The 15,281-nt window shown below is 57.3% G+C and overlaps 1 protein-coding gene across 4 annotated transcripts in view; it reads left to right on the forward strand.

The window, feature by feature from the left end:
• Nucleotides 1–15,281, forward strand: part of PRKCZ (protein kinase C zeta) — a 92,871-nt gene that overhangs the window by 62,520 nt on the left and 15,070 nt on the right. For 3 of the 4 annotated variants that reach the window (XM_032863179.1, XM_032863182.1, XM_032863180.1), the window contains 5 exons: nt 3,553–3,684; nt 4,680–4,758; nt 5,858–5,907; nt 8,419–8,607; nt 11,895–11,992. In XM_032863179.1, the coding sequence (XP_032719070.1) occupies nt 3,553–3,684; nt 4,680–4,758; nt 5,858–5,907; nt 8,419–8,607; nt 11,895–11,992 (548 nt within the window). Of the gene's footprint in view, nt 1–3,552; nt 3,685–4,435; nt 4,542–4,679; nt 4,759–5,857; nt 5,908–8,418; nt 8,608–11,894; nt 11,993–15,281 lie in introns of those variants that run through there. The other variant, XM_032863181.1, reaches the window with a different exon arrangement.

Raw genomic sequence — 15,281 nt, forward strand, 5'->3', positions numbered from 1 at the left:
TCTGCCCCTCCCACCCTCCCCCATCCTCCGCGTGCTCAGAGCTCATGCCGCACCTGACTCCATCTGGGTCAGTCAGTCATCCCTGCAGCCCTTTCCCGGGGGCCCCCGTTCCCATGTGCACCGGGTGTTCCTCACAGCTCTGTGCCTGCTGTCTCCCCACCAGATGCAGTGCTCTGGGCGCAGAGACTCTGAACACAGATTTGTTGTCTGTTGTAACTACTGCCTAGAGAAGAGTCAGCTAGGGGAGATCTAGGGGCACAGTGTTAGGGACCAAGAAAGCATGGGGCGTGTCTGTGAGGAATGAGAAGGAACCCAGGTGGGTGGCAGGAGAACACGGGGTCCAGGGAGTATCAGACGCCTTGGGGAGGTCAGGCGTCACCAAGCAAGAACGTATGAGAGGACCCTGAGTGCCAGGTGCTGCTGGGGATGGGGACAGAGTGGGGAGCATGGGTAGTGTCCCATCTCTGGGAGGACCAACAGGGTGTCGATGGGAGATGCTGTGGTGAGCCAACCAGAAGGACAAGCCCTGGCTGCTGACAGTGTGTAGAGACAGAAACATCCCAACCCCCAGGGTGCGAGGCACCTGCTGCCCTCACCCTGCGTTTTACCAGCCAGCTCTGTGGCCAGGTGGCTTCTCTTTCTGCCCATCTGGGCACTGGGGTCATTCTGGACAGAGAGGGGTCTCAGCCAGATGGGACTGGCCATCCTTCGGGATGTCAGACAGAAGGTTCTTGGAGGCCTGTGCCCCCCCCATGCCCCCGCATGTTGACTTCAGTGAAATGCTGTTTCCTTCATTACGACTGACTCACTGGTCCAAGATGAAGCCACCCACCCAGCAAGACAGGCGGGGCCCGGGCAGCCCAGAGGGGCGGGCTTCCCCCACTCCACAGATTTTAGGAGAAAAACATTTCTCTGGTTGCAGGATGCAGACCCTCACACTCCTTCCCGCCTGCCCTTCCCTTCCTGCCCCCTCCCCCAAATCCGTGAGAATAGGCTTTCCTCCCCATGGAGGAGCGGGGACTGACAGGAGTGCCCCTACTCCCCCACTCCCAGCCTGTTACGGACGGTCAGCTGTCCTCAGAGCAGCAGAAGTGGGTTTTTACAGACACGGGGAGGCTGAGAAGGGAGCCAGTCCAAAGACCCTCGACTCGTGGACTGTTTAGTTGTTTGCAGGACGAGGGGCGACTGCGATGATTCCCCCCGATTGCCCTTGGTTCTGAGTCCCCTGTCTTGGCCGGACGCTGGAGGCCGGGTCTGCCCCGTTCCCCGTGTTAATCACAGGGTTGTGCATTTCCCCTCCACCGGTCACTTGAAAGGATGTTTTAAGAGCTGCACACTTGGTTCTGCAGGACGCGGCGAGACTTAAGGGGGGACAGCCCACAAGAGATCACTTCTCATGTTCTTCCTCAGTGACCCGAGGGCAGAAAGTGAGTTTCCCCGCCTAGATCTTTATCTGGTCTTGACACGACTTTTCTTCTGGAGCAGTGAGAAAAAGTTCCACTGGTGAATCTAAGGGAGAGATCCAGTGAGTTTCTGAAGAAGAAATCAAGACCTCCACCCTAGGAAAGGAGGCGACACCAGTGTCATGGATAGGGTGGGGCATGAGGGCGAGGTCAGAGCCTGTCCTGGAACCCCAGACCTGCAGCCTAACGGGCCAGCCTAGGAGGGCCCTCGGGGGCCGGCGGGGCTGCGGGGACCACACACGTGAATCTGCAGGACAGCAGTGCTCACCTGGCAAGAAGCTCAGAGCACAGTGGGAACAGGGCATCCAGCAGGAGCCCGCGGGAACCCTGACCACAGGCTCACACGGAAGAGAGCTCAGTGTGACTGGAAAGGAGGATGCGCGACGGAGAACACGAGCCAAGAACCTCGTTGGCAGCACGTGAGGCTTAAAAACGCTTAAAAACCCTTGATTTACTCATCAGGTGAACTTCAGAGTATCGAAGCTTTGGATTTAGGTTTTATTCTGTTTTTTAGCATCGCACTTCCTGAAGTGCTAACGGTTCAAACACAGGTCTGAGAAAAGAGCCTGTGGCAGCCTCATGGGCGCGCGGGTCCCACGTCTCTTCTGCGCCCCTGGTGCGGAGCCCGGGGAGAACAGGCCGCCGCCTGGCCCCGCTTAGCTGGGGAAGGAGGCCGTGACGCTGTGAGGTCACCCAGGGGCCCACGGGAGCAGCGTCGCAGGCTGGTCACACGGCGGCGACCGTGGGAAGCTGGACGCGTCGGTCGGAGAGGCGGATCATTCCCAACGGCTTGACGCGCGCTTTGACGCAGCCGGACACGCGGGAGAGAACGGGAAGCTCTTCTCCGAGCTTAGGCGTTCGGCGGTTGCCCGACGTGGGCCGCGCTGGGACGAAAGGAGGGTGGCCAGCGCCGCAGGCGTTGGCGGCGCTCCCGCAGCCGGCCCCGCCGTCCAGCCCTCGCCGCCGTCCGCTGCCCTTCAGCCCGCTCCCGGACGGCCCCGGGTCTGTGTCTGGCAGCTCGCGGGACGGGTGCTTCGTGCAACACGCAAGCCTTGGAATAAGTGCTTTTCTGTCCTGTTTCCAAAGTGGAAAGTAATGCGGGGAGGGTGTGTGTTTACTTGACCTTAGCGGACTTGCTTTGGGCACCACTGTGTGCTGGGCACTGCCCCAGGCACTGGTCGCTGAAGCTCTGTGTGTGGGGACTGGCCCCTCAGGCCCTGGTTTCCCCACTCGCGCTTCGCGGACGTGGAGGCGGCGTCTCAGTGCCCGTGGCCGTGAGCTCCGGGCACGTGGTCCATCCACGCCACCGCATCCCACGCCCACGTGCCAAGAGGATCCCATCAGCCATCGTAAATGAACTCTGCTCAGTACAACTGTGGTTGTTTTCATTGCTCCTCAGGAGTAAGGAGAGGCTCTCTCAAAATAATGAAATTTGTTAAACCTGCATTTGAGTTACAGCTGGAAAAGAGACGGTCACGGGGGCCCAGCACCACTTGCACCACCACCTGCCACGTGTGGCCAGATTTCCGAACACATTCATCCTCCTGCACTTTGTAACAGTCAAAATTTGGGAAAACATCACCGAACAAGCCCTAGTCGCCATTAGCTTCCGACGTTTAGAACCTGGAAGAACAAGGACGAATCACTTAAAAATCTCTAAAAATACCCAAAAAACACCCCAAGATAATCACAGACTGCCCCTAGCTGTTCAAAGTAACGACACGTCAGAATGCTGTTGCCATGGTCACCCGAGGCGAATCTGGACATCCCCCACACAGCCTGGCCAGAGCTGCGATCCCCCTCCTGCCCCGCAAGCAGGGGTGCGTCCTTGCCCAAAGGAGGGGTCTCATCAGCCCTGCCAGAGCGGGGTCCCCGCCCCCTCCTTGGGGCCTTCGGCTCCCCCGCCTTGGGGTGGACCACAGTGGGGGCTCCCGAGGTCAGGCAGAGCCTGGTGTCCAGGTGGTCAGCTGACTGGGCTGCATCTTGTCCTGGCTCCCGGTCAGGGACAGCGCCACGTGGCCCGGTGCTGAGCTGGGTCTCTGGCTTCCGGGGCCACCCCGGCCCTGACGGCCGCTGTTCTTGCCCGCAGAGAGCGTACTGTGGCCAGTGCAGTGAGAGGATATGGGGTCTCGCGAGGCAGGGCTACCGCTGCGTCCACTGCCAGCTCCTGGTGCATAAGCGCTGTCACGTGCTCGTCCCGCTGACCTGCAAGAGGCGCATGGTGAGTGTGGCTGCCCCGAGCCCAGGGCCCTGCGGGGGGCGGCCTCAGTGACCCTTAGACTCCTTCTGTCCGGAAGGGAGCCTGCCACCATGGAGACGAAAGGAGGGGGTGCCTGTGGGTGGCAGAGCCATGACCCGGACTGGCACCCCAGATGGGGTGGGGCCCCCTTCCCAAGCCCTGGGAGCCCCCTGTACTCTTGGGGTGGGGGCCTCTTGTGGGGCCTCCAGGGCCCTCTGCTGCGCTGGGGTGAAGGTACGGGGGAGGCTCGTCTGTACCCCAGGCTTGGAGCGGAAGGAAAGCCCCAGGGTGCCCTGAAAGTCAGAGGACTCACCCCCCATGTGTCTCTCACCACCAGCCTGTGAGCTTGCACGTGAAGCACTCTGGCCCTTTGACGTGCTGTTCATTTCTGATGTCTAACCCTGATAGTGCTGAGCACCAGGCAGTGGGGTCCCTCCACAGACCGGTGGGGGGGGTATGCACACTGTCTTCCCAACGTCCTTTCAGATGTGGCTGCCGAAAACCAAGAAGGTGCACATACCCTTTGACCCCACAGGTCCGCGTTAGCCTAAGAAATAAGGCCAGCCCCAAGGATGTAAGCCACCAGGGGCTGAGGACTGCCAATGCCCAGAGCTTAGAGTCGGCCAATGGGGGCTGCCTCAGCTGTGACATCAGCCCCCGGGACTCTGTGACGCAGCAGTGGGGGCGGGGCGGGCTTCTGAGCATGGTGTGCAGATGCCCCATTCTGTAAAGCACTTGCTGGAAAGATCACAGCCGGAGGTGCTGGGTGGCCGCCCGCTGTAGGATCACAGGAGAGCTCCGTGTGGGTCTTCCTGTCTCCAGTGTGGTGAGGACAGCAGGTGCATCGGTGGAATTGGTGTTAGGACGTGGGCTACAAGGTGTCTGTCAGGGGAGGTGGTGATAGAAAGTGACACAGTGTCTCCAGAGCTACCTCGTAACACCTACCTGGTCACTCTGTAATGCCCACCCCCTTGCAGGATTCTGTCATGCCTTCCCAAGAACCTGCAGTGGATGACAAGGACGACGCGGACCTTCCTTCTGAGGACACCGATGGAAGTAGGGGCTGCTTTCTTCCTGCTGGTGGATCCCAGGCTCTCTACCCTGGAATTCCTGCGTGCCTCCCCTTCTGACCCCGAATCCTTTCTAGCTCCCACCTGCTCTCCGAGGGTCAATATTGGCAAGCACGGGCCCCTCACTATGGGGGTGGGGGCGTCTCTAGGGCCTTCCCTCATCCCTGGGCAGAGGCGGCAGCGTGGGGCGGCCTTCCCTGGATACACACATCTCTGAGAGTGGCTGCCATGGGGGTCCAGGCGGGCGTTCTCCTCGGCACTAACTTTGGGAGTTCTAGAAAAGACTTGCTGTGGCAGTGACTGCAGCCAGGCCCTCCCACGGTGGACTGCTGCAGAGGCTGGTCTCCATGGGAAAGCCTGCTGTCAAGTTGGTTCTTGAGTTTCTGTGGGATTTTGTGGGGGTTTTGTGGTGGGGGAGAGACTCTTTTTAATGTTGTGCTACTTTTTTTTAATTTGGAGAAAGGTTTTGAATACTGATTGGACTGATAGCCCAGCTCTGAGCTCCCAAAGTCTAGGCACTAAGAGCCCCTGTCCCCACGTCATAAATGTGTGTTCTGTGCCCTGAGAGCCCTGGAAGGATGAAATGAGGCCACAGAACATAAAGCGTTTAGCCCAACCTCACACAAAGGAGATTTCTAATAAACAACCACCCACACACCCACCCACCTACCTACCCAGCCAGCCCGCCCGCCGTTTACGTATCCACCCACCACCGTCCCCTCATCATCCCTCCATTGCTCTTCCCCCCACCTGCACACTCCAAGAACATCTGGCAGGCTAGGCACCGATAGCTTGCGGATAGATACTTCTAGGTGATTCGGTGAGAAAACCCATCACAAGTGCTGGTTCCCAAGTTCCACCCCCAGAGGTGCGGAGTCAGGAGGTCTGGGTGGGACCCCGGGGGGCTGCATTTCCTTTGGCCTCTGCGAGTAGGTGTGACTGCGCCAGGATTGCCCCGGCCTCCCCTGGCCCGGGTGTGCACAGGGGCCCGCGGGGGAGGGAGGGGTGGCGGGGAGCCCCCACGTCCTGGGCCGGGCTCCTGACGATGCCTGCGATGTCCTGGTTTTTTTCTTTCCCTTCACTAGTCGCTTACATTTCTTCAACCCGGAAACATGACATTAAAGAGGACTCTGAGGTGAGTGTATGAAATGGCTCATTGGTGTTTGCAGTTTCTTCTTGGAAGTTCATTAGCTCATTTCTGGGGCAATTATGGAGATTTAAGTACGGACTAGACAGGTTTGGGAATTGCTGCCCCTGTGAGGGCCTGGCCTGCGGACATCTCCGGGGACGCACACTGGGGGGCTCAGGGCAGAGTCCCGTGGAGTCTCCAGCATTCGGCGCAGAAGGAGCCTCCGCATCGCCAGGTGGACAGAGAGCCAGTGGCTGCGGCAGACGCGGGCGGGGAGTCCGCTGTGAGGCTGTGGGGTGGTTGTGCTGATCTCACAGCTGTGTGCTGCAGGGGCGAGAGGGGTCACTGGCCTCTCTGACCTGAGTCCTCTTTGGTCAAGCTGGATAATGGCCACACCTTTTCATGAGGGTGAGTTGAGGGGGCGTGTGTGAACACCTGGCAGGCAGGGAGCTGTTTTCCACGGCGCCTGGTCGGCTCCTCCCGTGTCAGTACAGGGCGGCTGGGCCCACAGTGGGCTGCATGGGGACCCCAGGCTCGTGTGCTTCGAGAAATGGTGGGAAGGCTGGTCCCTGAGGGGCGGCATCCCTTCCTCCTCTCGCACGGCTGCCGTCGTGGAGGCATCAGCCCGAGCAGGGTTGTGGCCGGGTGGGCCACCACGAAACGCACACTGATGGACACACAGCACATCTGCTGGTGACCTGACTCCCCCCGTCCCAAGGTTCACGTGCTCACATTCTCCGCAGCTGTCTTCCGCCTCCTGCCACCGGCAGACAGATGCTCCCACCCCTGGGAGATTGGAAGCTCATGAGGCTACGGGGAGCTGGCACACATGGGTGCGGCCCGTTGGGGGCCGGGTACCCTGCGGCTTTGGTGGGCGGGCTGTGCAGGCCAGTGACGGTGGTCTTTTGGCGGGCAGAGAGGAGAGGGCGTGCGCCAGCCCAGGCCCCGGCTCAGTCCTGCCCAGGGCATGGCTTCTGTGCCCTCCCGGGGGCTGCCGTCGCAGAGTCTCTTGGGATCCAGCCGTGGCTCCGTGCTGCTGTGGGTTCCGTCTCCCCTGCACCTTCCGTGCCCAGATGGTGGAGCGGGTCCAGGCCTGGCTCTTGGGCTGCAGTTTTTGTCAGATTTTATTGGCATAAAACCCTTTATTTGTCTGGTGTGCTTTCCGCATATCACTGAGCAGGTCTCTGGTTCTTGGGGGACACTGACCAGCTGCTCCACAACTTTGCTCCATTCTGACCCCACCTGCCTGGAGCTCGCATCAGCCCCCACAGCTGGAGGGCTCAGGCCACAAGACTGGCACCCTCAGAGGCCACTTACAGGCTCGGTGGTCCCCTGCGCTTCTGACCAGTGAGCTGTGAATCGGGTTCCCGTGCCCCTTTCCGTGGGCTTACTGATTTGCTTGAGCAGCTCACAGAGCTCAGAGAAACATTTTACTTACTAGATGACTAGCTTATGGTCAGAGGCTCTAACTCGGGAGCTGCCTGCGGTCAGGGTGGGGTAAGCGTGCAGAGCTCCTGTGCCCGTCCGGGCACACCACGTGTCCACCGCCCCGCTCTCCAGACCCCGTCCTTCGGGGTTTCTTTGGAGACTTCACAACAGGGGCACGATTGATTAGGTTGCTGGCCACTGGAGAATGGGCTCAGCCCCTCGTCCCTCTCCCATCCCTGGAGGTCGGAGGTCGGGGTGAGGCTGGGTTCCAAGCCTCCAGTCACCTGGTTGGTCCCCCGGCAAGGCAAGCGGCCCCCATCTTTAGGTAGCCTGGGATGTCTCTAAAGTTGTCTCACGAACATAGCCAAAGATACCTTTTCTGCGCTTAGGGAATTCTGAGGGCTTGGGGAACTCTGCTGTGCCAGGAATGGGAGGAAGAGCCTGCGTGCGTTCGTGAGATCCCGGGGTCAGGGTCTGCGCCTTCGTCCGGGCAAGCCCTCTGCTGCTGTTCTGTGGTCTTCCCAGATGTGGACTGAGGTTCCGTTTGGCCTTGAGAGTGCGGCCAGCCCTGGGTGGCGAGTGAGGCACACACAAGAGCTTCCTTGAGTGAAGAAGTCACAGCAGCAGGACTTGGCAGCCTCCGCTCACAAAACCTCAGAACAGCTGCCCCTTTCCTGGACCACAGGCTTCTCTAGAGTGACCGGACTTCCCGATTTTTCTACCTGGTCGGTCCGCGTCTGGGATGAGGCAGGAGCACTGTCTGTCCTGCGTTCACCGCAGATACCCTTGCCAGAAAGGCTGATAGGCGGGGAGCTTCTGTTTTCACGGGATCGCCTTTCTCTTTCATTCCGCAGCCCAGGCGTGGGGCTGTGCACGCCTCAGCTGGTGAAGCGTTCTGACCCCCGGAGAGCGCTGCTGGGTGCCTGTGGGAGGCCCCGGGGAACCCCGTGCTCACGCGGCGGCCTTGGGCTGTGACTGGGGAGCCTGGCATGGTGGTGGGGTCGGAGCCTGTGAGCAGAAGCGCCCGCAGGGACTCCTCAGCTCCATGGCCAGGAGCCTTTCCTTTCTCACGTCCTCTCTCGTCCTCAGGACCTGCAGCCGGTCATCGATGGGGTGGACGGAATCAAGATCTCCCAGGGGCTCGGTCTGCAGGACTTTGACCTGATCAGGGTCATCGGGCGCGGGAGCTACGCCAAGGTCCTGCTGGTGCGGCTGAAGAAGAACGACCAGATGTACGCCATGAAGGTGGTGAAGAAGGAGCTGGTCCATGATGACGAGGTGAGCGCCGACGCCAGCGCACGCATCCTTCCAGGACCTCATCCCGGCCGCCTCTTTCTTGCAATGGGAGTAAAGTGCACGTAGTGAAATGCCCCGTTTTAACCATTTTGAAGTACACATTTGTGCAGCCCTTCATGTCCAGCGTCTCGCAGTGGGTGTCACGTTCCGGGGTTCATCCCCATAATAGTAGCACGTGTCAGATCATCCCTGCTTTTTTTTTTTTTTTCTTTTTTTAAGATTTTTATTTATTTGAGACAGAGGGAGTGCGTGAGCATGAGCGGGGCCGGGGACCAGCAGGCAGAGGCAGAAGGAGAAGCAGGCGCCCCACAGAGCAGGAGGCGCCATGTGGGACTCAATCCCAGCACCCCGGGATCATGACCCGAGCTGAAGGCAGACGCCTAACCGAGCCCCCCCGATGCCCCGGAACCTCATTGCTTTTTATACCTGAATAATGCTCCATTTTCTGAGCAGACCACCTTTGGCTCATCTGTTCATCTGTGATAGAGATGAGGTCGCCCCCACCTTCTGGCGACTGTGAGCCGTGCCCTGGAGAACGTTTACGGGTGGGTGTTTGTTCGAGGCGCCATCTCCGGTTCTTGGGGGATTGACCTGGGAGTGGAAGTGCCGCCCCAGAGGGGCACTCACGCTGCCCCGTGGGAGGAACCAGCAAGCCGTGCCCGGAGGTGCGCGCTTCACGTCCCTGCCAGCCGAGCGCGAGGGCCCCAGTTCTGCACACCCTTTCCCGGACTTGCCATTTTCTGGTTTGTGATTATCGCGGAGGGCTGCAGAGCGGCGCCTCCCTGTGGCTCGGTCCGCGTTCCCGGGACAGCTGCTGCTGTTGGGCCTCTCTGCGGGCTTCTTGGCTTCGTGTCTTTTTGGTCTTGGTCTTTCACAGCGAGTGCAGGGTCTGTGTCTTAGAAGCAGAGGGTTTGGATGCCTGGGGAGCAGGAATTGCTGCTGCTTTGGGCCCGTGTAGTACATGAGGTGGCTTGAGCTCTGTGGGCCCAGCGGACCACAGGAGGGCTCCCCAGCCCTGGCCCGGGCTCGTGGTTTGGAGGGAAGAGCTGGGGCTAAACTAGAACTATTACTTGCCCTACCAGCAGGGTGCATTTGTGCAGTACACAGACTGCCCAACTGGCCCCTGAGTGCTGAGCTTGTGAGTGAGTGGTGGCACCGGTGCCTCACAGCTGAGGAGACTGAGGCTTAGGAGGAGGTGGCTTGCTCCAGTCTTCACCGCTGGTCAGCAGCACAGCAGGATGATTCCAGACCCCCTTACTGGAACCCTGGCCAGCTGAAAAGTTAGTGGATTGTCTAAAGTCAAGTTCATAGAACTGAAAGAAGCAATTAGGAGAGACTTACTGCTTTGGTTCACTCTTGGCATCTTTAAATCATCCCCTGTGGACCAAGATGTGGGGTGGGACTTGTAGGTGATCTCTCGAGAAAAGTGTAACTCTAGGAGTCAGTGGGAGCTGCGTGTGCACACGTGTGTGTGTGCCTGTGTGTGTCTGCATCTGTGCAAGACCCTGGTGTCTGTGGCCATGAGTGTGGGCCGTGGACATCGGTGGGGACACTGCAGCGGGCTAGATGTGGCCTGCAGGGGATATGCCCACATACTAACTCCTGGAACCTGTGAATCTGAACTTACTTGGGAATGGGGTCCTTGCTGGTGTGATTAAATGAAGGATCTTGGGGAGATCCTCCTGGATTGTTTGGGTGGGCCGTGAGTCCAGTAACAGGGGTCCTTTTAGAGAAAGGCAGAGATCAGACGGACAGACAGAGAGAAGGAAACAGACACACGGACACCAGTGTGCAAAGGGAGGCACAGAAGAGGCAGGTTGTCCTCCCTCGGGGCTCCAGAGGGGGTGTGACCCTGCCAGCACCCAGATTTCAGGCTTCTGGCTCAAGACAGTGAGAGGCTGGGGCTGGATGTTTTCAGGCCCCCTGTTGATGGCACTTTGTTGAAACAGCCTCGGGAGCCTGTAGACAGGAAGGAGCAGCTGCCTGCGAGCGGGAGACCCTGGTTTCTTTATTATGTGGGAGGGAAGGCAAGTCTCAGCCTTCTACCAGGGTTTTCACCTGAGCACCTGGGTGACCAGGTCCCTTTGGAGCACAGATGGCAGAGGCTGGTTGGGAGCTCGGTTGAGGGCCTCCTGTGCGGTGCCAGACGCCCTGTGGGGCTACCAGCTGGCCGTTGCATTAGCTGAGCTCAAGGAGAGGCGGGGCTGGGACCCCTCTGCCTGGATGGCTGGCTCCGAAGCTGGACCACCCGGGGGGTCTTCTGGGGAGTAGAGGAAGCTCTGGACTGAGCCCAAGGAGGATGAACCCCACTGAGAGTTTGCTCATTTGTTTCCAAACATTCTCAGGGGCAGGCAGCACGACGCTGGACACATCTGTTTCCCTCTCGCTTTCTCAACCCTTAGGAGGAGAGGCTCAACTTCATCTAACTCACTTTCTGGATCGGAATGAAATCAGAGCTGTGGAATCTTTGTGCCTCTAAAGGGACTTCACTTTGCAGCTTTCCCCAGATTCCAGCGTGGATTGGGAAGGAGAAAGCCCTGTGCTAGAGCTGGTGCTCTAGAGATGGGCATGGGACGTGGGGGAACCTGCTTAAGCATCCATCCTGTTTCCTCCTGTCTTAAGTGGTGATGATACTAGCCTCCCGCAGCGTCCACGGGGAGCACATGAAGCAGTGCATGGAGAGTCTGTAGCTCAGAGGCCAGCACACAGCTGGTGATGGTGGTAGAGATGGCAACAGATGATGGCGATGATGATGGTGATGGTGGTGATAATGGTGGTGGTGATAGTGAAGATGATGATGATGGTGGTGGTGATGGTGATGATGGTGGTGGTGGTGATGGTAGTGATCATGGTCGTGATGATGGTGGTGGTGGTGGTGATGATAATGGTGGTGGTGATGATGGTGGTGGTGGTTGTGATGATGATGGCGATGATGATGATGATGGTAGTCATGGTGGTGATGGTAGTGATGATGGTGGTGGTGGTTATGATGATGATGGTGATGATGGTGGTGATGGTGGTGGTGATGATGGTGGTGGTGGTGGTGGTGATGGTGGTGATGGTGGTGGTGGTGATGGTGATGAACATGACAGTGAAGATGGTGGTAGAGATGGGGTGGTGGTGGTGATGTATTTCTTAATGGGCATTTTCCTTTCCTGTCTGCACTGTCTTCCTATAAGCGGAGGTGAGAGACGGTTCTCTCTTGCCCCCCTTCTCGAGGATGAAGAGTATTCAGGAGCCTCATTAACACGCCCTGGTTTCTATTTCAGGATATTGACTGGGTGCAGACAGAGAAGCATGTGTTTGAGCAGGCATCCAGCAACCCTTTCCTGGTCGGCTTACACTCCTGCTTCCAGACAACAAGTCGGTAAGAAAAAGAGCATATTTCTAAGATTCTGCTGATTTCTGAATTGCATTGCACAGCAAGTGAGTCAGCATGCGGCTTCCACCATCACATTAGGGTTCTTTCAGCTGCAAGTATGGGTTTGTTTTGGGGTTTTTATGTTTGATTTTTTTGTTTTGTTTTGGCTCATCAAAACTAACTTTGTTGTTCTCATCAGCGCCAGTGTCTTGTATCAAGTAAATTTCATGGATTTGAACCTAAATTATTTAACTGCATTTATAAAATATTTATTGAAAACATCCTACTAAGTATAGGAGTATAGGCATTGGGTTAGGTGTTGGGACGCCGTACTGGGCATGAGGCGGGTTTCTGTGCTCACAGATATTACCAATAAGCAGAATAAATTAAAAAATACCAGCAACTTCACTTAGTAAAACTTTATATTGAAATCCTGTTGTTGTTTTTTTTAAGCTTTTTTTTTTTTTAAGATTTTATTTATTTATTTGACAGACAGAGATCACAAGCAGGCAGAGAGGCAGGCAGAGAGAGAGGAGGAAGCAGGCTCCCTGCTGGGCAGAGAGCCCGATGTGGGGCTCGATCCCAGGACCCTGGGATCATGACCTGAGCGGAAGGCAGAGGCTTTAACCCACTGAGCCCCCCAGGCGCCCCTGAAATCCTGCTGTTTTAAAAGGCTTGAAAACCACTGGTCCAGGATAGTCAGTATATACTCTGTGTAGAATTCTTCTCAGTCAGTTGACTTGAACTCACTCAGTTTGTTTATTTGCAAAAAATATTGACTCTGTTCTGTGCCCGGGGCCTTCTGGACCACCCCCAGGTTCGGTGCTTTAGCAGAACTCATAGGACCAGCACACAGAAGGACTCAAGGCTGAGCTTTCTGGCTGTGACAGGGTACGAAGCAGAGCCGGCAGGGGGCAGAGGCGCAGGGTGACGCAGGGAGGAAAGCGGCCGGGAGGTGCCTGGTGGGATCACACAGGCCGCAGTCGGCTGGCGCGCGCCACAGTATTCCAGGCTCTCAGAAGAAAGCTGGTGTCCGCAGAAACCATGTTGTTTTATGCACCGCAGACCGTGCCTAGGATTCGGGGGAGGTTTTTAATCGGTGGAGGGAGTCATCTACCACTTAAGTTCGCAGACTCCAGCCAGGGGCCAGGCTTGGAAAATGGGTCTTTCTGGGGACAACAGTCTCTGTCCGGCTCACGATGACTCAGCTCAGCTGTAAATCAGACTGGTGACTCGTACGTCCCCACACCGTCCACTCTCGCCTCCCTCCTGACCTTTAGTCCCTTGACCCACCTGTGTGTCCAAGGCACAAGGCACCTGGGATAAATTGCCTTTCCCCCATATCTGTAGTTGTCCCCTCTCCGGATCTCACCAACACAGCCTCCTAAATGTGTCTCAGACTCCGCCCTTCTCTCCTGCCTGAACCCTGACCATAGCCCCTTTGGGGCATCTGGTCACTGGGGCTCCCCAGGCTGTCAGTGCTCCCGTGTTGGAATTAAGCCATATTTTGAAAACACAGATCTAAAGTGTCTTTCTCCTGCTTTGAAGCTCCTCTGATTCTCTCCCAGTTGCTTCTGGGATGTGGTCTAGGCCCCTGGGCCCGAGACAGGTTGCTGGGACCAGGCTTCTCCCTGGATCTCTCTGTTCTGTCCATCTTTGTCACTTTGCCCTGCCCTCCCCCCGGCCCTCCTGCCTCAGAGCTTCTGGAAAGGTCCCCTTGCTGTGTTCTGTGCGCTCTCCCCATGCCTCTGTGAAACACTGACCACGGTCTTTGGAATTACAGATGATGCCCAAGGGCAGACAGCCCGTCCCAACCCCACATTTCCTGAATGGTGAGATTCCAAAAGACTTGTTTTGGTTGATTTTGGTGTGTGAACTCGTGGGGGTGTGAGTGTAAACGGGTCAGACTTTCAACCTCCCTCCTGTCTCCACTGCCGGGAGCACAGAACTTTCCGCCCCCGGAGATGGTCCATGTGTCACGTTCCAGGTGTGCGAAGAGAACTGAAAACAAGTGTGTCCGTTCAGTGTCTGTGTGTGACCCCGTGACATGGCCGCTCCGCTTTTCCAGACTGACATGTAGAAGGTGTGTTTACAACATTCCCGAGGGGAGGCCCCATCCCAGTATGTCAAGTTTGTCTCATTTTTACAGATCTGTCAGTCTGTCTAGAAGCTCCAAACACCTGGTTAGTCCAGATAGGGTGTCTCCCCTGGGCCATTTTTATGTGCCTGCTTTGACCCCGACCGACTGTGTGTGTGCCCGTGTCCCCAGCTGGTGGCGCGCACCTGGAGAGAGCAGTGTGGCTCCGAGTGCCTGCGGGCCCCCAGCGTCTGCTTGGTACCTGACACCCTGTAGGCAATTATGTTGTTTAAAGAGTGTGTGTGTGTGTGTGTGTGTGTGTGTGTGTGTATTTTTTTTTAAGATTTTATTTATTTAACAGAGGGACAGATCACAAGTAGGCAGAGAAGCAGGCGGTGGGGGGTGGCAGCAGGCTCCCTGCTGAGCAGAGAGACCAATGTGGGGCTCGATCCCAGGACCCCCAAGATCATGACCTGAGCTGAAGGCAGAGGCTTTAACCCACTGAGCTACCCAGGCGCCCCCCCCTTATTTTATTTTTTTTTAAAGATTTTATTTATTTATTTGACAGAGAGAAACACTGAGAGAGGGAACACAAGCAGGGGGAGTAGGAGAGAGAGAAGCAGGCTTCCTGTGGAGCAGGGAGCCCGATGCAGGGCTCGATCCCAGGACCCTGGGATTATGACCTGAGCTGAAGGCAGAGGCTTAACCCACTGAGCCACCCAGGCGCCCCTAAAGAATATTTCTTTAAGGTACAGTCACATGCTTGGTACAAGTATAAAGTGAATCACGTGTCGTGTTCTTTGTGACTCACGAATCAGTGAGGGTTATAGACGTTACAAACAGCTCCGAGAGGAGCTCAAAGTCCTGCACACGCCTGAGCGGGCTGGATCGCACAGCCGGGATGACCTTCCGGCAGACGGCTTCCGCTGCGTGGCTGCATACAGAGTCGGGACGTCTCTGAGAAGCCCATGGGAACAGCCTGGGAGGGCCCAGTGCACACGGCACCTAGTTTTTCCTGAGGTCTAGAGTCACAGCTGGGGTGCAGGCCTAGCCCTCCTCTTGTCTGCTGTGTGAACTTGGGATAACCTGTCTGCACCCCAGTCTCCTCTGGGAACAGGGAGCAGCAGGGACACCGCCTCTTAGGGCCGCTGCTGGGATTAGTAAGATGTTAAAATGCTGACAGTGAGGCCCAGCGCCTGGGGAACTGCTGTTCCCCGT

The sequence above is a fragment of the Lontra canadensis genome, unplaced genomic scaffold (assembly GCF_010015895.1).
Source record: "Lontra canadensis isolate GAN:19392208 unplaced genomic scaffold, GSC_riverotter_1.0 scaffold25, whole genome shotgun sequence".
NCBI lineage: Eukaryota > Metazoa > Chordata > Mammalia > Carnivora > Mustelidae > Lontra > Lontra canadensis.